The 26,508-nt window shown below is 34.6% G+C and overlaps 1 protein-coding gene across 2 annotated transcripts in view; it reads left to right on the top strand.

Annotated features, from left to right (window-relative positions):
- Positions 1-16,920, top strand: part of LOC101251361 (rab GTPase-activating protein 22-like) — a 53,799-nt gene extending 36,879 nt beyond the window's left edge. The window contains exons 5-12 of one of the 2 annotated variants that reach the window (XM_004234727.5): positions 9,816-10,627; positions 10,728-10,850; positions 10,938-11,026; positions 11,134-11,334; positions 12,050-12,451; positions 13,494-13,577; positions 13,759-13,979; positions 16,372-16,920. In XM_004234727.5, the coding sequence (XP_004234775.1) occupies positions 9,816-10,627; positions 10,728-10,850; positions 10,938-11,026; positions 11,134-11,334; positions 12,050-12,451; positions 13,494-13,577; positions 13,759-13,800 (1,753 nt within the window). In that variant the 3' untranslated portion in view covers positions 13,801-13,979; positions 16,372-16,920. The remainder of the gene's footprint in view (positions 1-9,815; positions 10,628-10,727; positions 10,851-10,937; positions 11,027-11,133; positions 11,335-12,049; positions 12,452-13,493; positions 13,578-13,758; positions 13,980-16,371) is intronic. The other variant, XM_010319573.4, reaches the window with a different exon arrangement.
- Positions 16,921-26,508: the final 9,588 nt, after the last annotated feature.

Below are 26,508 nucleotides of genomic sequence, written 5' to 3'. Positions count from 1 at the left end.
GCATCTCCAATCTTACACTCTATTTTACTCTCCAATATAGAGTTTTCTATTTTTTCAGACAATCAACTCCAACCAATTTTCTTTTTTTTTCTCTAAAAAAGAATCTTTTTCTCTCCTCAATATTATATTATTATTTATATTTCTATTTAATTTTCTTATTTCATAATATAAATCATTCGTTCTTTTTTTCAAAATAATCACTCTACAATTTTCATGCAATATAAAATTATTACTTTTCAAATTGTTTATTCAATATAAAATTATATTTTATACAAAAATTTTAAAGAACTACGTATAATTGAGAAAAAGAAATCAACAAACACAACAATTTTCTTGATCATACACTAATTTTTTTTCCAAGTGTTGTTAAATCTTAAAACGACCAACTAGATTACTAAATTATTTTTGTGATTTTTTAAAGTATTATGTTATGCGTTGTATTTTTATCATGTATTTAAATTATTGTGTCATGTATTGTATTTTTAAATTGAATTTTTCACTGTATCATTTAAATTTTGTGCGTTCTACATAGTGAAAGTCAATAATAATATATAATTATCTCTTAAAGTGATGAAAATTGAAAGAAAAATTGAAATATTTTTAATTCAGGTTAAAAGTAGTATAAGTATAATTTTTAAAATATTAAATTACATTAAAAAAGAATTAGAAATATTAGAAATTTAATTAATAGTGTTATATGAAAAATAATATGTTAGTCACAAATGATAGAAATAATATTAAATTAATGAAAAAGTGAAATAGAGAGGATGAATAGTAGTTCTCCATAAATAGAGAATAGAGAGCTTTTTAGAGGGTGAGTGGTTGGAGATCCAATTCTCAATTTTTCTCTTAAAATATAGGGAAATGAAGAGTAAAATAGAGTTGAGTTGGAGATGTTCTATGTTGATGCCATATATTTTCCAAGTCCAGTAGAATAATGCTTATACCTTCCTAAAGGCAAGAATATTACCAAGAAAACACACTCCAATGTGGGAATCTGATTTGTTAACGAATGATCGAACATCTTAAACGGAACATGTACTTCCATACACCTTAGGTTCCACTAGAAATATTGACTTGTTTGGAAAGAACATGATAAGTCATATCACCACCATGTACAATAGATGACATGTGATTAATTCGAAAACTAGTCATTGTGACCGGATTGGCCTAAATTGTTTAGGAACCTTCATTTGGAATAAGAAGGCACAAGCTGTCTGAAGAAGATGTCTATTCTTTCGCTCAACAACTCCATTTCTAGATGGTGTATCAACACATGGAGATTGATGGAGAATACTGTTGTCTCACGTAGGACCAAATCAATTTTGACATGTATACTTCCGCATTATCACTCTTCAGAATACACATAGAAGCATTGAATTGAGTTTTAATTTCAGCATAGAAGGCACTAAAGTGAGTAAACACTTTAGAGCGGCTCATTATAAATTAAATTCAAGTCATCCAAGAGAAATAATCTGCATAAGTGACAAAATACTTGTGCTCAATTTTGGAAATGACATGATGTGGTCCCGAAACACTAAAATTAACTAACTCAGCCTGCTTATTAACTCTTGGACCTACAGAGTTGTATATTTTGCAAACAAACATGACTCACATTCCAATGAAGAAATACTCTGAAAAACTGAGGACATAACTTCTTTAGCAGAGGTAGAGAAGGTTGTCCCAATTGACGATGTGTTTCTTGTGAGACATATATTGGGAAAAAGATATTATTGAATTGTGTATCTAAATTTTACATTGAGACCCTATTTATAGACACTACATTAGAATCCTTTTCCAACTAGGAATCCTGTTCCTGTTCTTATTCTTATTCCTATTCCTATTCCTATTCCTATTTTGAGTAGGAAATACTTATTCTATTCAGACATCCCCCCTCAAGCTGGTGCATACAAATCATATGTATCTAGCTTGTTACAAATGTAATTAATACGAGGACCTATGAGGGACTTGGTGAAGATATCTGCAAGCTGATCATTTAAATTCACGAATTTTGTAACGATATCTCCTGAGAGTATTTTTTTCTCTAATGAAGTGACGGTCAATCTCAATGTGCTTAGTCCTTTCATGAAACACTGGATTGGATGCGATATGAAGAGCCGCTTGATTGTCACATACGAGTTCCATCTGATTAATTTTGCCAAATTTTAGTTCTCCCAATAACTGTTTGATCCGAACTAGCTCACAAGTTGTCACCATTGCTCGATATTCTGATTCTGCACTAGATTGAGCAACCACATTCTGTTTCTTACTCTTCCACGACACCAAATTACCTTCTACTAAAACACAATATTCATATGTCGAATGTCTGTCAAAGGGTGATCTTCCCAATCAGCTATATAAAGTTAGTCCTTTACCAGGAACTAACTTTATATATCGTAGAATACGAACCACTTCTTCCCAATGACTTTGGCAAGGGGAAGTCATAAACTGACTTACAACACTCATAGGAAAAGAGATGTCAGGTCTAGTCACTGTGAGATAATTCAACTTTCCAAGGAGCCGTCTATTCCTTTCAGGATTACTAAGTGGCTCCCCCTGTCCTGGAAGGAGTTTAACATTGGGATCCATAGGAGTGTCAATAGGTCTACATTCCATCATTCCCGTCTTCTCAAGAATGTTTAAGGCATACTTGCGTTGGGAAATAACTATACCTGGACTAGATTGACCAACCTCAATACCTAGAAAATACTTCAATCTGCCAAGATCTTTAGCCAGCCATAGATAGAAAAAGGCGGACAGATGCTATTTTAGCCACAGGAGCGAAAGTGTCAGTATAATCTAGCCAAATTATCTGAGTATACCCTTTGGCAACAAAACGAGCCTTAAGTCGATCAACCTGCCCGTCTGGGTCAATTTTGACTGCGTAAACCCAACGACAACCAACCATAGATTTACCTGCAGGAAGGGATACAAGCTCTCAAGTACCACTTTTATGCAAAGCAGAAATCTCATCAACCATAGCCTGTTTCCATCCAGAATGAGAAAGTGCCTCACCTGTAGTTTTAGGGATGGAAATAGAGGACAAAGAGGACACAAAGGTATAATGGGGTGATGATAGACGATGATAACTTAAGAAGGTATAATGTGGATTAGTATTATGAGTGGATCGTATACCTTTTTGAAGTACAAGTGGTTGGCTAGGAGGAGTCAAGTCCGCAGTAAGAGCAGGGTCTAGCGCATGACATAAATCATCTGGGACTAGGGCTGGACGTGGACGGCGATGATACGTTAGTAGTGGTGGCACTACAATCGGAGATGTAGAAGTAACCATAGATTCTTCAAAGGTTGGCACAGGTAAAACTTAAGGTATGGGTAAGACCATAGATACATGAGGATGACCAGAAGATGTATAATAAGGATGAGACTAAAAAAATGTAACATCAACGGACATAAGGTATCAATGAAGATCATGTGTATAACACGATACCCTTTTTGAACTCTAGAGTAACCAAGAAAGACACATTTGAGGGCTCGAGGAGCTAATTTATCTTTCCCTAGGGCTAGAATATGAACAAAGCATGTGCTCCCAAAGACACGAGGGATAGGATAGAGATGTGACTAAGGAAACAGTATGCAATGTGGAACCTTATTTTGAATAGAAGAAGAGGGCATTTTGTTAATTAAATAACAAGATAAAAGGACTGCGTCGCCCCAATAGCGCAATGAAACATGGGATTCAATGAGGAGAGTGCGAGCAGTCTCTATGAGATGTCTATTTCTTTCTGCGACACCATTTTGTTGAGGAGTGTATGGACAAGATGTTTGGTGAATGATTCCGTGGTGAGACATAAATTCCTGAAACTGGGATGATAAGTATTCTAAGACATTATCACTACGAAAAGTACGAATAGAAACACCAAACAGATTTTGTATTTCAGCAAAGAAACATTTGAATATAAAAAATAACTCAGGACGATCTTTCATTAAGAAAACCCAAGTGCATCTCGAATAATCATCAATGAAATTAACAAAATAACGAATTCCTAAAGGTGGAACCGACTCTACTAGGACCCCAAATATCATAATGAACTAATTGAAAAATAGACTAAACGACCCTCAGTACTACGTGAAAATGTAGCATGAGTGTGTTTCCAAAGATGCCGCAAATCAGTCCCACGATCTAATGTGGGTAAACTAGACAAACTAGGCACCATCTTTTGCAGTTTGGATAGATTTGGATGTCCCAAACATTTGTGAATTAGATCTGGGGAATTTGTAACGGAGCATGCTGTTAGGGAATTAGAACAGGTAAGATAGTACAAGCCTTGTGATTCATGCCCTGTTCCAATCATCTGTCCTATACTCTGAACCTGCATGAGAAAGAAATCATCAAAAAAAGTTATGCTACAATGTAGGGATTTCGTCAAACGACTAACTGATGCTAGATTAAACGGAGAACGAGGGACATAAAGAACAGAGTCTAGGGTGACAGAAGATACGGGTTTGTCTTTTCCCCCTTTTGGTTTTGTTTGGATCCCATTGGCTAAAGTAATAGCTGGAAGAGATTGTGAATAAACAATATCAGACGAAAGTGATTTATTACCAGAGATATGATCAGAAGCCTTTGAGTCTATGACCCATGATCCAAGAGTGCTAGACTGTGTGACACACAAGTAAAAGAATTACCCGCAACAGAAACATGAGGTTGTGCAACCAAAACTACTTATGGAGACGTTTGTTTATTTGCATGATACCGAATGAACTCTCTACATTCTTTTAGAACAACAGTATCATAATTGGGTGGTGGACCATGCAAAATATAACATATGTCACGAGTGTGTCTGGGTTTATGACAATGACTACACCTGGATCGAGTTTTCCAAAACGTTCTCTCCCTCGTCTATTTCCCATAGACTAGTATGTATGTCGGAAACTGCCAGAAGTTCTACACTAGTTTGAAAATATTGGAAGCTGTCGAAATCTGCCCATAGTTGTCTGAAAATTCTGATGTCGCCGGAATCTTACCCGAAACGGCACGAAAATCACCGGAACCCTAATTCGATGATTGGATCTAGAGAAAACTGGTCGGAAATACTGGGCGACCCCAACAGAAGAAAAATTCTCGAAAAAAAGTAACCGGAGAAGCACTCACTCGTCGACGCATGAACAAATTTCGCTGGAAAATTCCCACCTCTGATCGTCGCGTGGGGGCACGTGGAGGGGTATTTTCCGGTGGGTCTGGTTGGGGTTTGGTCAACTGAGCTTCCCGAGCCTCGAGACGGTGTTGTCTTTTGCACAACCCCTTCAGAACGAAAGATGCCGCAAATCAGTCCCACCGTCGTCAACGGAATTTGACACCAGTGACTTGAAGTTCTAAATGCTCTGATACCATGTGAGAAATATATGGGAAAAAATATTGTTGAATTTTGTATCTAAATTTTACATTGAGACCTTATTTATTTATAGACACTACATTAGAATACTTTTCCAACTAGGAATCCTATTCTTATTCTTATTCTTATTCCTATTCCTATTCCTATTCCTATTCCTATTTTAAGTAGGAAATACATATTCTATTCTAACATTTCTGATGGAGCCACGATACTAGATCAGCCAACTGACCGAGTCCTCATTCATCAAGTATGTAGAGTTAATTGGATACATATCTTTAAGCAATAACCTGATTCGTGGTACGATTACGAAACAAACAATGATCAAAATAAGGTCTGGGGTAACTTTGCTAACAAAAATCAAATTAAAGGCAACTTTGGTAGACTAAATACAAATAATAGGGCAATCGATGAGGGTGCTTGAACTATTCCAAATCTGCCACTTTTACAAGTTGATCCATCATCTAACTGGAGAGGTTGCTTTGTCTGATCAAACGCTAGAAAAAATATTAGGATTACATGTCATGTGATTTGTGGCATCTAAATCAATCACCCATTTACTTGAAGAGGTGATAAGACATGTTGTATCTTGCTCAAGAAAGACATTAATTGAAGTGTGGATCCTTTAATGATTTTTGATGTTGAGAGAATTTAGCACACTCCTAGCCGAAACCAAAACTATTTTATCTGATAATGGACCAGAGGCAGTCATTTTCCTAACTAATATATTCATAGCAAGTATCAGAATAAATTCATTGAGAATCCTCCAAAGCTAAAATATACCCAAGCCAGGTCTTTTTAGACACAAATAAAACTCCAATCGAGTAAACCACTTGAAACATTGTAATGTCTGAACACACAGACAATATTACTACTAATAATTCACATTTCTTTTTTCTTGTTGCTATTCCTTTTCCCAAGTAAAGTGAAAAATAAAACAATCCAACACACCATTTGCTTAGAGGAACCAAAAAGTTAAAAGTTTGAACCAAAAAATGGGTTTTGCTTAAAGAAAGTTTTTATCTTTTTTCTTTATTTCTAATTAGCAACTAATTACATAGATCTGCAGCTCAAAACCCTTAACTAGGGAACTTTATCCTTTTACACTTCAACTAGGGAACTTACACAAAATCAACCACTAATGTCAAGGCAACTTTGGAGCTTGAAGCATGGACCGAGATTTGTTCCTTTTTTTCAATCAAGAACTTCTACCAACAAAATTGAATAACCGAACTTCACAAAATAGAAACCCTAGCCATAAATATCAGCCAACCAATAAGAGGCACAAGATGAAAATCGAAGAATTACTTCCAACACTTAATTTGAACAAGTTCAAACAAAACAGAGAACAAATCTTCTGAAATAAAGCAGAGGACTTAATCAGGTTCTTCTCAAACAAAAAGAGGACTAATATGATCCCTCAACTAAAGTTCCTCTCGCCGAAATCAAAGAGTAGAACCTTCAAAAGAAATTACCATTATTATATATTAGTTATAGATCTATATATATTAGATTAGAGAAGCAAGTAGAAATTGGCAATGAAATAACCACTTATAGATTAAATTCGAGAAACGATGTAGAGAATCGAAGCAAAAAAAAAATGATCTGACTAGATCTAACTAAGAGGACCACAAAATTCTTAGGCTGGAAAAGGCAGGGTGATGTTAGAGAGGAGAACGGTGTACAGGAGTAAAGCTAACTCCGGCGAAGCCAAAGATCTGGCTTTGATACAATGTAACTAATATATGGAATTCAAGAGCTTATATTTCACTATTTCGGAAATACATGTATTTATACAATTACTAGTGGTCTATCAAATGTAAGTAAATATCCTACACTTAATGAACTAGTGGTTTGTGTATATGGATTTGGGCAATCCGTCCCTCTTGAGTCAACTTTTGAAGTTGAGTTAGATCAATGTGTCATATCTTTACATGGTATTAGAGTCGGAATTATCCCTATTTGGGCTCTTAATCTACGCTTTAGTTGGGCGTGGATGTGAAGGTGGTGAGTGGGTCAGAGTCCCACATCGATTGGGGAATGAAGGAGTGGTCCATTTGTTTAGATTTGGACAATTCTCCCTCATGAGCTAGCTTTTGGAGTTGATTTAGGACTTAGGCCTAGGTGTCATTTGTATAGGGATAATATTGGAGCCCATGCATTCAAAGTAAACATGGATTGATCATTGGAGCCCAAGTGTTGAAAGTAAGTAAGAGTAGAAAGTGAAGCTTATGCATTAAAAAGTAAGCATGAGCTGAAAATTAGAGCCCATGTGTTAAAAGTAAGCATGACTTAAAATAGTTTTTAAAGATGTAGCAACATGATTGTTGAAAATTATCTCCATATGTTGTACTTCAATCTTTTTTTTGACAATTCTTTTATTGGCAAATTGGTTACAACTTGAGCTGAACTTGCTCTGAACCAATTTTCGACCACATTGAACCATTTGCTCGAACATAACAATGTGTTATGCGGAAACTAACAATTGCAAAACCTTAAATGAGGATAGATCAGAAACAAAAGAGAAGTATTTTAAAAGAGTGCATAACACTTAATATGATTTGTTCAATGACCTACATATGAGAAAACTAATAATATTAAAGAAAGTGTAGAAACTATTAAGAGAATAATTTCTCCCTAATTCTAAAGGACTACATTGTATATTGCATATCATGGTTAACGGTGCCATTTGATGTGTGCTCAAACTTGCAATTGTACTTCATTAAGAGTTTTCAATTCTTTATCCTCTCATTGATATCTTCTAGCTTTTTGTAGAATTTAAAACACTATGCTGATAATTTTTTCATTTCCTGCTATCCACTTATCCATCATATGAAACATCCAATCTTGTTCTACTGTACTTTTGGTTCCTCAACAATTTTGTTCATCTCCTTGCACCTCTTTTTTGCGATACAAAACTTTAACTTGGTGTGGTGCTTCGTTCTTGGAGCATGTTAACCTACAACCTCGACAAAAATTGAAAGCTATCCATAAAATTGACACAGTTGAAAAAGGAAGCCCAACACCATTCATCCATCGTGTAAACATACATTGCAACTGCACGATCCGTCAAAGTCTTCTTGGCAATTCTATGGGATGTTCAACTCTTTGTTTGCCTGACCACATCCTTCAGATTCTTCGTGAAATAAACTTCTATAGGACCTACCACCGGTACACATCTACAAGTTGAAGGAAATATTACGCTTTTCTTTTATTTATTTTCTTGAGAGAAAGGGTGTTGATAAATCATGACCCTCATGTTCGTTCATTTAATTATCCTCATCATCAAGATTAGTCACGAATGTTTGATGATTCATTTGATGTCTTATCTCATATTTTTTCTCAACATACTTTCCTAAATCTTCCTTAACATGCTCTTTGTACTTTGGACGGTATATGACGTTGCTATTACCATCTCTACGATGTCTGTTGAGAATATAATTAAGTAAATAAATGTGTACTCTCTCGAACAACTTAACCTCTTAGATAAGATAGGGACACACTTCAACATGATATTTTAGAGCAGACAGAGGTCCCAGGATGGAATCTCACCAACACCCATTATCAAAATGAACTTCCACGTACTTGGCTCATGAAAATATTTCAGGCTTGCACATGGAGGGGGGCATGTTGAGAATATAATTAAGTAAATAAAAATGTGCTGTTTCTAACCATTTAAGATTTTTGATGAGATGGTTACACGCTTCATCGGTAACCTTGTTATGAAATACGTTGGATTGAACTTTGCTTCCATAAGTTCAAGCTGGGTCACTCCTTTCATCAGATGATTCCATTTAAATTGCTGTTACTAGAAAAAGGAAATCCAGTGAAGTAGAATAATGAGGCAGAGAGACGAAAATTATATCAAATAGAAAAAGGACTGCAAGAGATAGAGAGAGGAATAAATATAATAATTTAGAAAAGACTGATATCTTGTCTAAAATCTTCGTATTATTTATTGAATTATATCTTCAACATCTTCAGTGTCTTAGAGAATGACTCCCATCCCACTTTTTCCTCGGGGAATCTATTGTATCTTGATCCCAACATTTTAATGGCTCATCTGTCCTTCTGAAAACCCCTCACATCCCCACTTAATTGTTCTGTCCTCACTTTTAGCATCTGCATATCCATTATAGTAATTTATTCATGAAAGATGCGAGCAAAGTTGTCCAATGCATTGTAGAGGACTCAGACTCATGCTTGTTATATCCGACATACCAAATTATCTTAGCTTTATTCTCAAATATCCATTGTGCGAGGGACTTCTTAGTTCTGAAAAGGATTCTAATTCCTTCATTTGTTATTTCTTTTTCTGTGTTTTAAAAGAGGGGGTAATTTTATTTGTCATAGAAAGTGTACCAGTTGCATGAGCAAAAAGAGGGACCTAAGAGAGATTTTTTCACTTTTCCAAATAACGAACTTTGACATATGAACTTCTGTATATCCATAATATCTCCTCAGGGAACGCTACAGAGACCTCATAAAGCAGTGCCAAGCAATGCATTCCAGTGTAGGAACTGGTTCCCTTGCATATGTTGTTGGGTCCAAGGTCATGGACATGAGAACAAGTTCCAAAGATGATTGCCAAAGAGAAGCTGATGTCAAGATTAGTCAAGCTTCTGATGTAAATACTGACAATTTATACAGTTACAGTGATTTTGATAATAATTGTATAGACACACCACATACACATCAAAAGGAAAGCTCTACTGATTCCGGTGACCTTATAAGTGCAAGGGGAAGCACAGATGGGGCAGCATTGGACTCTTTCTCTTCTGTGCCTACTTTGGGTCCATACTACTGCCGATCCAACGAACTTGGGGGTGAAGCATGTCAATCAGAATCGGTAAATGAGAACTATTTTGATTTTCCTGCCTTACCTGTGACTGATTTATTTGGAAAGAGTATCAAAAATAAAAAAGGTCATAGGTCATATGGTAAGAGAAATTTAGCAAGGCGTAAATTGAAATATGGAGAAGACAAGATGCACAGTTTCAGAATAAATAATAATGCAGATCTAGTCGCAGAAGCAAATGTTTCCTCATCATATGACGTGTCTCATTCCCTGAACTCTGAAATTGAGAGGGTTCATCCTAATGGGCCGGATTCAGTGTCATGGTCTGGAAAATTCCAAGAACGTGAAACAGAGATTCTTACCAAACTCAGAATATCTGATGCACCCGACACACCAAATATGAATGCGAGAACACCTCCAAGAGGTGGTTTCAGTGATGAAAGGGTGTCGGAATGGCTCTGGACATTACATCAGATAGGTAAGTTCAGCATTAGTGGTCACCTCTTTCCTACAGAAAATTTATTTCTTTTACCTCGATGTTAATGGTATTGAAATAGAATTTCCTTTTTGGCTTTTAGTTGTTGATGTAGTCAGAACAGATAGCCATCTTGAATTCTATGAGGATAGAAAAAATTTGGCTAGAATGTCAGATATCCTGGCTGTTTATGCATGGGTTGATCCGGCAACGGGATATTGCCAAGGTTGTTCCTTTTCTTCTAGTTCTTTTTGCTGTATCATTTCAAAGCTCTTAAAGTAATTCCTGTATTTTCTTCTATTATATTTTCTAGGAATGAGTGATCTCTTGTCTCCTTTTGTTGTTCTGTTTGAGGATAATGCTGATGCATTCTGGTGCTTTGAGATGCTTCTACGGAGAATGGTCTGTACAGAAACAACAATTCATGCATTATTTCAGTCTTTAGTTCTTCATTGTTTTTCCTTTTCTTTTGGTGCTTGTGACTTTATTTAGTGTTTCCTTTTCTTCAGCGTGAGAACTTTCAGATGGAAGGGCCAACTGGTGTCATGAAGCAATTGGAAGCTCTATGGCATATTGTGGAACTTACAGATCGTGAAATGTTTTCTCATTTGTCAAGCATAGGTGCTGAAAGCCTTCACTTCGCCTTCCGGATGCTGTTGGTGCTCTTCCGCCGAGAATTATCTTTTAATGAGGTTCTTTGTATGTGGGAGGTTTGTGTTTCTGTTTTTATCGACAATTGGAATGTTAGTTGCAAGGTGAAAGGACATGCCCTAATGAGGAAGCACCAACCCTTTAGCAGGAAAAGTACTATAGCGTCAGCAGTTTTCTTGTAATTTGATGGATTTGATACTTGGACCCTTTTCTTAATGAGTTCTAATTTCTGTGTTACGTCTCTTTCTATTTTCCTATGAATAGACAAAGAGATGATTGAAAAGTACATTGCCATGTCTATTAATAATATACATCCCAAATTTAGCTCTATCTACTATTTAGCTTTATAGCATCTTTTGGGAGTAGCCATATAATCAGCTAAGTTAGCCTTGTTCAACATTTCAGGGATACAGCTGTATCACCCTTCAAGCTCTCTACCATTTATCACCACTGGCTTATCCTATATGTATATCCATCATCTACACTCTAAAAAACATATCATTGTGAAGATTTGTAGAAAGGAAAAGGAAAAGAATTATAAAGGAGCGAAAATAGAGTTCAGAGATCTCATATGACTAAGATTCCATTCAACACGATTGTCATGCAATATTATTGATATTTAATATGGATAGTTTTTGTTCCATTTGGTCACAAGCATGTCTTCTTTCTCTTCAATATCATTAGATGTTCTGTGTTTACCAATTCTCAAAAAAAAAAGTATCATTAGATGTTTTGTGTTATTATTCATCTGCTTAACTTATTTGGACTTTGCAGATGATGTGGGCTGCAGATTTTGATGAATCAGTTGCTTTTCGTCTTGAGGAGAACTGCCCTGAAATATTGGTCATTCAGATTCCAAAGGAATCTGAGGCTGAATCAGGAGAAGAAATTGTTGAGAATAACAATAGTGATTCAAAGGATGACTCACCCTCTAAACATGGAAGTGGAGAGCGTACTGTCTCTGCAAACAACGGGATGAAGCTTTCCTTAGCTCATCCATTTTGTGGTCTTACAAAGAATTTTTGGTCCAAAAGTAGTGGCATGCACAGTGTTAATATAGTCTCATCAACAAGAAGTACTGTTGATGAATTACCAGTTTTTTGTGTAGCAGCTATTCTTGTCATGAATCACCAGAAGATCATTAAACAAACTCACTCAATTGATGATCTTATAAAGGCAGGTTTATTTAACTTAACATCGACTGTGTTTTATACTGATCGTTGAATGGATGCTTTTAATTGTGTGATTCCGTTTTTTTCATTGTTAATTACTTTGGTTTATGTGTCATTCTGATTTTGAAAGGTAATGTGAAGTGATCAGTTCAGCAACTCTATGTGGTGGTGCTTATTTTCTGTTTATTTAGTCTCTTCCTTTTTGTTTTGGACTCCACAAGAATTTGCGTATGTTTCCTATTAAATCTTCTTATAACTAGTCACTAGATTACACTACTACAGACAAAAACATTTTGTTGCAGTGAAGATTTCTCTTTATTTATTTCTTTATTTGTTTTTCATTTTACTTGATCCTGATGGTTTAGCTACTAATATCGTTAATTGTTTCGTGGAACGTGTTTCCAAAACATTAGCTAGTTATTATGCTAAAATGTCAGGTTTTGGCATTACATCTGAAACCTCCTCCTTAGTTGTGTAACTTATGAGCATGCTGTGATGTATCTATAAACTCGTGATTAACCATTACTTCCCTAAAAATTGCTTTGTGTATGTAAGTCCAAGTGTAGTCAACAGGAACTTAATGCATCTCTATTTGCTGCTGAAGGGTTAAAAGTAAATTTTGAAGATGCCAGATTATTTTTATTTTTATCATGCTTGTTATATTTTAAAGTGTGTATGTCCTACCGTTGATATATCAATTTACTATATTAACATGCTGATGGACCTTGGACTTCACCTCACTTCATGAACATGGCGTTGTTATCTTCTTTAGGGGCGGTGATTGATTATTCTGTCATTTTGGCTGGTTTTTCAGATGCCTCCTCATTTTACCTTGGTGCTATCCGATGTGGAAGTTAGTCTTGAATTATTTTGTGGCACCTCCCTCTCTCTCTCTCTCTCTCTCTCTCTCTCTTTGTATTTGCATGTCTTATGAATTATGAATTTGTTTGGAGTTTACACACATGTACGCATCACATGAATACTATAAATTAGTTGGGGTTAAATTGTTAGTATTTACTAATAATTATATGTTGAACATGTATCAGATATTCAACGACAATATGTTAAAGATTCGGGTCAAGAGGTGTGTACGGACTGCCATCAAACTGCGGAGGAAGTACTTCTATAAGGTTCTATCTTCTAACCTGGCATTGGGATTTTGATACTTTTTCCTGCTCAATGGGATCATTCAAGTTTTCATACGAGATGGCACCATTTTTTTAGTTCATATTATTAATATTTCATCTTGACAAGTTGGTCTTGCTAATAAAAACCTACTGTTTTTGAATGTCTCTCTCCTGTTTGAAGCAGCTGATTAAAGGTAGAAATCCAGCAGCCCAAAATGGTGACTGAGTGTTTGGACTCTTCTATTTGTTTAGATGGCAAGTCAGATCTCTCATGTGGAGTTGTTAACTGTAATATGATTTTAGCGTTGGAGTGCGGAACAATTATCAGATATAGTTTTCTTTGGAGTTTATATAACAGCATGTGGTTGGCATTGAGTATATGTCCATGCACTACCTTCATGCAAGGTACTTTGCAGTTTTTTGTTTCTCATCTGAACCCAATAAACCAGTCTTGTTTGATTCCCGAAATTCTTGTTTTTGTTAATTTATGAGACCTGACTTCTGATGGACCATACAAATTTCCTCTCTTTTGTTTTTCATGCCTCGGGTTTATTTTTAGTGACTGTTGGACAACAATTCAACCACATGAGAAATTGGCTGGAGAAGTGTAAAGGATTTTAGGTTTAAATTAGCCAAGAAAATATGATTTCTTGAAGTGATGGAATGACTCAAGAAATATCCTCTCAAAATGGAGTTGTTAAGAGGAAGAATAGGCATCTACCTGAGACAACTCGGGCACTTCTATTCCAAATGACAGTTCCTAAACAACTTTGAGTTGTGCATTCTCTACTATTTGTTTTCTAATATATTGTGTGTCATCGAATGTGCTTGTTGGTAATGTGCCTTACACTGTTATTTTTCCAAATAAGACACTATTTTCGATGGAACTTGGGGTATTTGGAAGCTCATGTTATGTTCGAGATGTTCAACCACCTATTATCTAGTTGGATCCGTATGCATTGAAGTGTGTTTTCTTGGGATATTTTCTCCTTCAAAAGGGTATCGGTGTTATCTACTGAACTTGGAAACATATGGCATCAATTGATGTGGTATTATCGTAGACCACCATTCTTCTATGCACCTCCCATATCTTCGATTCAGGGAAGAAAGATGAGTGATTGGTCTATTAGGTCATTCATGTTGTGACAAAACTCAGATGATGTTGTTCTTCCGTTTCTTAGTACTTCATTGAACACCAATCCACTACTGTTCCTTCAACCATTGTTCCATTTGCACCAACAAAACCGCCAACTGTTCAAGTTTACTCGAGGAGGTGGAAAACATATGAAACAATTCCTTCACCACTTGATTCCCCAAAAACTCTTAACCTTTCTATTGCTCCTCATGAAGGTACATGTTAGTGCAAATTCACATATTGCACTGCTAATTTTGTCTCTTATGACCACTTATTAGCGCTTTGATTTCCTCTCTAGACTCCATCTCTATCCTCAACTAGTGAAGAATGCCTTGAACCACCCTGGATGGCATAACGTAATGCTTGAGGAGATACATGCTTTAGATGAAAGTCACGCTTGCGATTTGCTGGGTTTATCCAAAGGAAAGAAATTAGTTTGGTCCAATTGGTATTTGCAGTCAAAGTTAATCTTGACGGCCCCGTCGCAAGACTTAAGGCCAAACTTGCGGCTAAAGACTATGCTCGGACTTATGGGGGTGGATTATTTCGACACCTTCTCCCTGGTAGGCAAGCTTACCTTTGTTCCCTTGTTTATTTCCTTGGTTGCTTCTCAACATTGGCCTTCAAATCTGTTGGATATGAAGAATGCAATTCTTCCTGCTGATCTCAGTGAAAAGAAGTGTAAATGGAGCAACCACTTGGGTTTGTTTTAAGGGGATTATGGAGAAGTTTGTCATATGTGAAAATCTCTATATGGTCCAAAGCAAACATGTTGTGCTTGATTTGGAAAATTTAAGTATGTAGTTCAGGAATTTGGATTGAAGAAGATTAAGTGTGATCACTGAGTTCTCTACGGACGATCAAAAGTTGGTATCACTCTTTTCGTTGTTTATGTCGACAATATTGTTATTACATGAGATAATTTGCAGGAATTTCTCCTTTCAAGAAGTTTTTACATGCCAAGTTTCATACCAAACAAGTGGGGCAGTTGAAATACTTCTTGGGCGTCAAAGTAGCAAGAAAAAGGATTTTCTAGTCCCAAAGAAAGTATGTAGTGGCCTACTTGCATAAACTGGAAACTTGGGAGCCAAATTGTGTCGTACACCAATAGTTCCTAATATACTTTTTACTAACGATGATGGTGACCCTTTTGATGATCCAGAAAGATACAAAAGGTTGATTGTGAGATTGAACTAACTTATAGTGATTAGATATTGCATATGCATCAGTATCATCGGTCAATCATGTCTGCACCGACAGTCAAACATTTGGGTAGTGTTGGATGAATCAATTTGCATTTGGCTGCAATTGATAATTTGCCTAATCCATTATGTTTCAAGTCTTCTCTATGGATATTGGGAGTACTTGGTAAATTTAGTCTTTAGAGGAGAATGCTATGTAAAGTTTACCTTAATGTAATTCTTACTATGCCTGATAATTTGTCTGTTGATATGATGTTCCCGATAGTAGAAGTACTGTAATCTGGAATTGGAGCCGAACACATATTTGGTACCTGTAATGGTTATACATGCAGATACTTTTGGTATATTTCATATTATAGCAAGTGTCTCAGTATGCTATTTCGTTTTTCAAATTTCGAATATTGTCATGTTAATTGTAGTGGAGAACTAAGATGCACCTTTTTTGTATTTTTTTCTGCAGGACTGTTAAGTTGCATGTTTCATTTACCTTGTTTGGTGAATACAATCAAGTGGCTAGGGAATACAAAATTTTGCTGTCATAAAGTTAGTGGTAAGGATTATGTATCAGCAATTTCGATAAACTTGTCAGCATTGAGATCTCATGGGAAAGTTTAAAGAGTTGATGAGGATTACGAATCCCTTTCGGATAATATTTTTGGTGGAAAAGAAAAGATTCTTTCATATCTTTGTTACCCAATTTGTCTTCAATCATCACAAGTTAGAAACAGTAAGAAAATATATATTTATCCGGGCCAAATGTATTGTACGGTACTTTATATGGGAACGTCCATGCTCGTTAATATGCAATCTCAGTGTAGGTTATAGACCTCCCATCTCGTTCAACGATGGGACTGAATGCTCTTCAGAGTAGGTTGCATACAACATATTGTTGTCATCTCTCTCACACACGTAGTAGTTGCTGATCAACTACAAAAACAGATTCATGAAAGAACCTTCTATTGTAACTTTGTTGGTGATTAGTATATTCTTGTCCTTTTTCTGGTGTGAATTTTTTTTTAGGTGAACACTTGATGAGAATAGATTTGTCATGCCGGCCTTTTTTTTTTTTACGAGAAGAGTTGCCAATGTCCTTTTTCCATTGCATGGAACAAGATGATCAAATACTGAAATTGTAGATAGAAAAATGAAAAACATCAACTTTGTTTTGTTTCATGAATCACTTGGTCAAGGCAATATTTTTATTTCCTTGTAAGAAAGATAAAGGGATGATGCACGAGTACCTCCTCAACCTATGTCCGGAATTTTAGAAATACATTTATATTATACTAAGATCCTATTATTCCCTGAACTTATTTTATAATAATTTTCTACCCCTTTTTGGCCTACCTGGCACTATCTTGCGGGTCCAACGCAGGTTGATTTTTTTTTCAAGATAGTGTCGCGTAGGTCGAAAAGGGTAGAAAATTGCTTATAAAATAAGTCTAGGGAATAATAAGACCTTAGTATAGTATAAGTGTGTTTCTGGAATTTCAGGCATAGGTTGAGGGGTACTTGTGTATTTTCAAATATAAAAATCTTTCCTTGCAACCACGAGGGAATGAATTCGAGCGAGAGATAGTCGTGGGAAAATTATGCAAAAATGATTTTAGAAATTGGGATGCTGGTGGGTATATGTGATTTCTTGTGGGTTCAACTTTAATTCTTAACTTTTTACATGTTATAAGAGTGAGAATATTATTTATCATTCTATAATTCTACTTAAGTATTTGAGATAGCATATGAAAATGGTTTAATGAAAAATAAAATAATTTTTTACATGTTTTTCAAAAATAAAGTTTTAAGTTACTATCCTATTAAATTAATATAAATTTTTAAAAAAAAGAAGGGAAAAGGTCCTAATTTACCCTTACCTTTATGATTTGGAGATGATATACCCTCCATTTAGAAAATGGCAGCCATGCCCCCTGCTGTTGGCTAATATGCCCTTTTAACTAATAAATTAGTATTGAATAAAGGAGAAAATGACAAATATACCCTTGAATTATTATATAGGGTGCGTCAATATCCTCTGTTATGCTTTAGAGCTATGTATGCGCTTACCGTTAATATTTTAGGTTGTGTATACCCTAGAGATTAATGGCGGGACACGTGATTTCATCGAAACAATTTGGATAACTTTATTTTAATTTTATCCAAAAATTAAAACCCACCCATATGACTTGCCCATGACCCATTTATCTTAAGCAAATTTCGATAAAATATAGCTACAAGATTCCCGTCAGTTTTCTTTCCTTCACCCTTGCGTCCCGGGCGGCTACAAGATTTCTGTCAGTTTCGATTCGCAAATGTTAGAGAGACATGAATTTGACCACAAAATTGATGTAAATAAAAATTGAATTCCCTGCAATATTCAATGAAATTATTTTAGTGCATTTGGTGCTTTGGGTTATGATGTGGGTATGGTTATATGGGTTTTTAAATTATCGGGTCGTTTAATTATGGGTAAGTTTTTAAATTTATGGATAATAATTAAAATAAATTTAGCTGAACCGTTTAGATGGAGAATTGTTGCTCTCTATACACAATCTAAAATATTAATAATAAGAGTATATATAACCGCAAAGTATAATAAAGGGTATTGATGTACCATTTATAATAATATGGGGTATATTTATTCTTTTTTCCTTTAATAAATTAAAAATTCATTTTTAGCTTGTAATTTAAGAAAATGACACATGGTTTTTAAAATACCCAACCTTCCACCATACCCACCCGATCCAATTAAAAACAATATAAATCCACCCACTCTAATTAACTCCACCCATTTCATTTCATTGTTTCCACCTCAATAGAAACAAAAATCAAAAGTTTTGTTAGGACCTAGTGAGCTCTACGATCCTGAGATCGGGAATGAAGAAGATCCACCATTGAAGCCAATGGTAAATTATGAAACGGAGACAAGGATGGTAATGATTTATGACAACTTTTGATGAATCTTATTAGGCCTTGTGTAATGGATTTGTCAACTTATGTATCATTTAGTAATGAAATGAACATGTTAGAAACATTCAAAATGAGTTAGAACCTTGAATGACTCATTGACATTCCACGTTGGAGCGAAAATCATATTTCAAGAGTCACTCGCTGCAGAAGTGCTTCTCATTTATCAAGAGCTCGGGGATAAAACAACTACTATTTTATCTACGGCATCATATAAGCTAGTGAAAAATGCTAATTTTCGTCGTAAGTTAACAATTTTGAGATCGATTGACTCTAGTTTAGAGCTCACCTGAATTCTCAGAATTTCTTTTTATTTTTTATTTATTTGAGCGTTGGAAGTGGAAATAACGAAATGAAATTAGTTGGGTTAATTTGAGCGGATGTGGTTTTTCGTTTTAAATGTGACATGACATTTTCTTAAATTGAAGTAAAAAAAATAAATTTTTAATATATTAAATATCAATCTGTTAAGTAAAAAAACAAAATTTTAATTTATTAAATATGAATCTGTTAAGTAAAAGGGCATATATGAGTCATTTCTATAAAGACAGGGGGCATATATGAGCCACTTTTTAAACGGAGGGTGTTTTAGCTCCAAAACATAAAGTTCAGGGGTAAACCATGTCTTTTTCCCAAAAAAGAATTTATTGTTATGAATATTATTTATAGTATCAATTTAGCTAGAAAAAATATTTAAAAAGTTATGTGGGCGAGTTCATGCGGAGCGGATTGAAAATGTAAAAGTTGTTATGAGGGGTGAGGCGTTGTTGTTTAAAAAATTTGCGGGTTAAGCTCAATCCGCCCCACAACCCGCACCGCCCATTGCCATCCCTAAGTATCAAATTTGAAAGAAAAAAATAGGTGGTATTTGAAAGGGAAAAGAATACTTATATCTAAAAAAATAAAATATTTACACTTCAATGTCTCATTATTGTTATACCTCTTTTAATTTTAAACGAAAAATTACCTGTCTACACACCTTTATTTACTATATATTATTGTATTCCTATCATTTCAAAATATTTTAAAAATCAATATTTTTCATTCAGAAGCCCAAACGTATGAATACTCTACACTCCACTCCAAACCCACCTTTCACCACTCCTTCAATTTGTCATTATTTCCACTTTCATAATCTAAGTAGTTATCTCCTAAATTTCAATTTGAATTTTAAAAGGTTTTTCTCTAGTCAATCAATTTCAAATCTATCAGTAGGCAGTTATCGTTTTATTCGTGCTACTGGACTTGTGAAAAAAAGTTCATTAGTTTCATTATATATATTAAAGATGCTTCTTTTAAAGTATTGAGATTATTCAATTAGATACATTTAGCACTGATCAAATTTATGATTCTAATGATCATAAATGCACGTAAAACAAATAAAAGCTTATTGATTCATTGACTATGACAAATCAATGTTCTATTTTATCTTTCAAAGAGAAAGTGAAAAAACACCGAAGAAAGGGGGTAGAAAAGTTGTCAATGCAATTTCTAGATCTGCATTATCCAGGGTATTTATTTCCAAAATGATACTTTTTTTTATGTTTGATTTCCTCTGTTGTTAGTTACTTCAAAAATTTCGCGTTGATCTAAAAGTGAGATTCTCATATTGCTATGTATCTTTGATTTAATTCTACTATGTTAATACATTAAATCCTAATTTTGTTCTCTCTTTGATTTGTTGTTATGAATGTATCAAATTATTAAGTTCAAATTGTGTGATGGGTTGTAATATGCAGAAAATTGAATCATGTTTTAACATAATTGATACTTAATACATAAGTACCACATAATGAATATATGATTTTATACTTAATATCATATACAAAATTTTGACGGTTTTTTTAGTTTATCAAGTTGTAATGAATATGAAATATACCTTTTATTATTATGTATTGATTAAAGAGTAAGATACTTTGTAATTGCAATTATGTATCATATACTTAAATTGTTATGTTCACATTTTTGTTCCAATATGATTTCAACCAGTTCAACATGTATCATGCAAATTGTTTTAGTTGATGAACATTATTTTGAAATTGCAGTTTCTGAAATACGACATATTAAACAGATTTTAGCGTCGGATATTCTTGTGGATAAATTGCACAACAAGTGCATGTAATTGTTCATGTACTAAAGTGACTCGTATAAAGAGACGACTATTATACCCACAGAACTTACGTCTAGAATAACTTAATTTCTCCAACTTTCAGCTAAGCATAAGTGTTATCCGGATTCCAAAAGTGATTTGTTTTATGATTCTAAGAGTTAAACAAAATATAAAAACACGATTTAATTTCAAGGATTTAAAGAATGATTGGGTAAGTGAGTCTTCATTACCTTCTCCAGTAGTGAACGAATCTTTCCGGTTTAGCTATAGAACTTACTAATCCTTGATCGACGTCCAGTTGGACTTTCAACACAACCTGCAACAAATGAGCCGCTAAGATCAAGTTGTCAACCCTTGATTTTTAACTTTAGAAATCAAAATAATCAAATACTTCCTAATTCTAAAGTCCTCGACAACGGCGTCAAAAACTTGTTGCGCCCAAATCGCACTTGCAAGTGCACGCCGTCATCTAAGTATTAAAGTGGCTCTTATAAAGAGCCAAGTATCGTACCCACAAGGACTTACCTCTGGAATACTTAATTTCACCAACTTTCAACCAAGCACAAGTGTTATGAAGATTTCAAAAGTAATTTAGTTTACAATCTAATTAAACAAAGTATAACATACATAATTCAATTTCAAGTATTTAAAACAATAATTGGATAATGTCTAGGGCTACAACTTTTATCAAGATTCAAGCAATTAATATCATTTAAATGGGTTTTTATCAACTATCGAATAAGTGAATCACAGGGTTAAATGTATGATCCTGGTCTCTCAACCTTTAATCGCCTATGATAATGACAATCTAACTACATCGTTGAGCGGAGATAGGCTATATCAAGCACCAAGCATTACGATTTCTTCCTGTATAGTGACCAAGCATGATTTCTAGGTATATTCCTATACTAGATACAAATTAACCCTAATTATTAAGAGAAAATCATACTCCTTATGCTTCACGTTCTATCCTCTTATTCATCTCCCGAGTTCAATTTTGACAATGTGTTTATTTCAAAGGTGACCAGGCACGAAATACAAAAAATATGAACATAAGAAAGATTCATATGATAATTGACATTATCCTAAGAAAACGTAATAAATTATAATCATCCTATAATCACAACCCTAGAACTAGGGTATTTAGCTACTATAATATTAGATTTGATTAAGCAATGTTTAATAAACATAAAAAGATCGAAAGTAAAGAGTTTAGGAAAGAACCCTAAAAAATGATGAAAAAGGTCTCCCAGTCGTCATTCTTCAAAACTATGAAAAAGAATGTTTAGTAAAAATAAAATATTAAACTCTTTATACTAAAAGTGGAAATGGCCAAAATAACACCAGGGGCGCAACACGGAGCAACTTTCAATTCCCATTCGAACACATTTGCTCACCTCCTTGACGCGGAAATTACACAGAATATTCTACCTAAATTTGAATCTCGTGTACCAAAATTAAACTCCCTCTTCGCGATGCGCAGAGGATACAAAGTGCTATGTCTAGAAATATACTAGCCCAAACTAAAATTCCTCTCTGTGACGTGGAGAGGACACGAAGATGCCTTAAATGATGTTTCTTCAATCTTTTTTCTTGCTTCTTTTCGACTCGGATCTTTTTTTTTCCTTTTTCCATTCTCTTTCTCATTTTTCTAATTAAGCTCACCTACACAAGTAATTATGTTGGTTAGCTCAAAAAAACCAAAAGACTTGATAAGATTATAAACAAACACACCTTGAATTCAAACTTAGCTTAAATATGGACGTTATTATAATTTTTTGCCATATAAATATTCCTAAGCTCAGATATGTTAGGTGCAACATTGTTATGGAAGTACAACTAGTATAAGGCCAATGAGGGATATGAGCGATAAAGATGATCCACCAAAGCCTAAGAGTCACTTCACTCCATTAACCCAAGATGATTTTGTTCATGTAGAATAGTGATTATGTATTAATACATTGATAACTTTTGATGTTTTATTTTCTTTAGGCTTAAGTCATATGCAACCCTTTAAAGTTATCGGCATATTTCACTTAGCCACTTTAGTTTAGACTTGTACGTATTGAACAATTTAACCTTAAGAATTATATATATATGTGACATTAAATGGCAATCAATTATATAACAAAGGCGTGTGTATTTCATTCGCATGTACTAACATATCTACCAATAAAATAATGACAAGTGGTATTGAATCTAATTTTTTACAAGCTTCATTTAAATAATTCAAAAAGAATTTTAAGAAACTAATATTTTATTTTCTTGAATTAATCCAAGCCTTCTTGTTTGAGACCCATTTTTCTTTTCATCGGCATTGATGCCGGCACCAACAAGTACATCGTTCACACAAGCTTAATACCCATTTTCTTTCATTTTGATAGCAGTAAAACTTTCTATTCATTGCCTTAATATTCTTTATATTAGTAATCATTCATCACAATTACAATAGATAATTTCAAACTTTCACCCAAAAAAGTTCAATTCATATCTTTTAAATCGAAACAAATGAAACTTCACTGAAATATTTGAGATGAATATATCTACATAATAAAAAAGAAGGACAATATATAAGAAGAAATAGTTATAAAGGGGTACATAAAGAGAGGGGTGGTTGAGGCTGGGTGGGGTGGGCACTGTGCGTAAAAAAGAAGATGAAAATTTTGGATGAGAATGATTATAGGGATCAAAATATTGGTTGGAAAAGAAAATTTTATTTTCTTTTTAAACAAATTAACTTTTCCCTTTTTATTAATTTAGGTATGTAAGTTAGTAGGAAAAAAGAAAAAAATAATTGTAATGCCCCAAAATGAACTAAGATGAACTAGAGTCCCATGAGTGTTTATTAAATTAACTTGAAGTTACAATTAGTTAATTTAGTGTTCTTAGACATTCTGTGAAGTTTGGAGGTTAAACGTCCATGACGTTCTGAAGGTGTGCCTTAGAAAGTGTTCTTGCATCTTGTCGTGTTTGAGTGAGTTTTACGTGTTCGTTTTTCTTGAAACTATGGTGGGATGTTCCTAAGACCTAGAAGACTTAGTTCAGGGGTTTAACGTTCAGGAACGACCCCACCTAGGACCCATAAGGGGCCTAGATGAAGGGCTCAAGATTTGGACAAAGCTGCCAAGGACACTGCCAAATCGACGAAGTAGTCTACTGGCTTAAGTCCATCGACGCCCCGTCGACTAGGGGGAGGTCGTTCCTTACTTAGTGGGAGGCTCAGAAACTCCCTTCACCATCCTCTGATGCCATCGACGCCGAGCATCACGGGCCGTCGACTCATCGACGCCCAGTAGCTTGGGTCGTTGATTGGCCACTTCCAAAAAGCTGTAAATTTGCTGCCTTGGCTTGGGGTGTTTGGTAAATGCACCCCAAGTCTTGTATGATCGTAGGACGTTAGTTTTAGTGTTTATTAGATATATTAAAGTTTAATAAACCTTAATACCTCATTTTATACCCCTCTTCCTAAAACCAAAAACCCCTCTCTTTTAGAATTCTCTCTCAAGTCTCCATGGAAGCTAGAAGTCAAGAAGTTCTAGAAGGGATGTGTATGGTCGTTCTCCATCAAAAATATTTGTTATTTCTTCTATGTAAGGTATGATATCCATCCTTTAACTCTCTTCCATTCAAGGAGTCCCTTCTAATGAATTTTCAAAATGAGTTTTCAACCCTAGTTTCTCTATCTTCAAATCTAAATATGGGTCTTGCATGAAAACGTTTATAATGACTTAATAATGGTATTTCTAAAGTTAGTTCATAATTTTAAAGTGAAAAATTCAATGAGATCATGTTAAAACTTTTCTTCAAATGGTTGGTTAAGAAATGGGTTAAATGAGCTTTGGTTTTCTTGTGTTGTTATTGTTGCTTAGCTACTTCCCTAAGGGCTACATTATGATGAAATGTTTAGAAAAGGTTATAGGTGATGAAATCTTGGATTAAAAGGTAAGTTGGTTATGACGTTTATCTTTATTTCGAAATGCTATTGAGTGGTATGGTCCAACTTCTTGGTGGCGGTGTTTACTTGAATTGTATGAATGTAAAAGTTACTAGTTTATTGTGAATGGCGCTATTAAGGCTTGTGATGTTAAGTAAGATGATAAACACTCTATTCTTGTTAAATGTGCCTTACAAAGTGATTAATTGAAGTAGACTAGAGTATATGCTTGAAGGAAGTTATTCTTGTTAATTATTTATGAAGCTTGTTATGAAGTATGTTAAGGATTATGTCTAAAGGACTTATATGATTATATGAAGTTTGTAAAGTATGTGATGTGATGAAGGAAGGTCTAAGCATGTATAGAATGAAATGTAAATGAAATTAAGCTTATGTGCAAGGTGTGCTCACATGTACACATACACTCTCACTTAAATGACTCAATGAAGTGAAGTTATGTCCTAAAGGGTTTTTTTTTTGGGGTGCACGCTCTTCGTGAGTTTAGATGAAGTGTTTAGTAGCAACCCCACTGCATCCCATGAGATTTATAAGATAGGTTGGAGGATGAATGCCCTTTGTTAGTTGAGATGTGATGTTCACTAGTTATCCTAAACCTATGGTATATAATGTAGAAAATTCGTGGGAAGTTATGCGTTGCACTGAGAGGATATGAAGGAGAGGTGGATTACACTTCGTGAGTTAAGATGTTGTATTCCAATGTACCTCTTGAGATTAGTACTCCTCATTAGTAGAGAATAAATTACTTAGTAGCAATCTACTAACCCTTAACTATGCGCCCGCATAGGTGTAGCTATTGGCAAAGCCATGTAAATGCTAAAAGAATGACCTCATTCTAGGCAAGTTAGGATCCCTTATCCAATAGGGGTTAATATCGGGATTCCATGTATATTTCTCATGGTCTATGTTGGTTAAGTTAAATCCCACAAAAGAATTGATTGAACAAAGTCATATAAAAGAACACACTACTTAGGGTAGGTTGTGGTATGAGACACTATCTACTCATTGCACTAGGTAGGACCTTCCGAATGGTAAGACTTGGTGCTAAACCTTCTAAAAGAATGTACTACTTGGGTGTCTATTAATGTCTTGCAATTGATTGAGAGGATTCTTTCTCCCGAGTTGAGTAATTCTAAAAGGGTAGTCTTGAGGATTCATTTGGTGTGTATTGAATGAGGCATATGCATACTTCCTTTATGTCTTACCTTAGTGAGGCTTAGGATAATTCCGAGGTAGGGAAACTCTTATGGAAAATGAGTTCACTTTCTCTTTTGCTTGTCCTTGGAAGTTCTCTCACTTAGAATAGGATAGTTTATTGTAGTTGCATACATTGTAAATGCTTTAAATAATATATTGTAAATGTTCAAATGGTTTCACTGTAAATTCTTAATTAGTTAACTGTATTGGCATTTTTAGTTTACTGTGAAGTTTTGGGAAGTTTCTGTAAAGTGTTCCTTTAGTTTAAAAATTATGGAAATGCTCCTTAAAGTGTTAAATGATGTTCCTTATGTTTTCTTATTTCTAAGTTCATGAATGTTTTACTTAATTTGACATTAAATGGTGTTTTACTAAAA

The sequence above is a fragment of the Solanum lycopersicum genome, chromosome 3 (assembly GCF_036512215.1).
Source record: "Solanum lycopersicum chromosome 3, SLM_r2.1".
Taxonomy (NCBI): domain Eukaryota; kingdom Viridiplantae; phylum Streptophyta; class Magnoliopsida; order Solanales; family Solanaceae; genus Solanum; species Solanum lycopersicum.
Note: the sequence above shows the minus strand (reverse complement) of the source record. Positions and strands in the feature narration are given on the sequence as shown.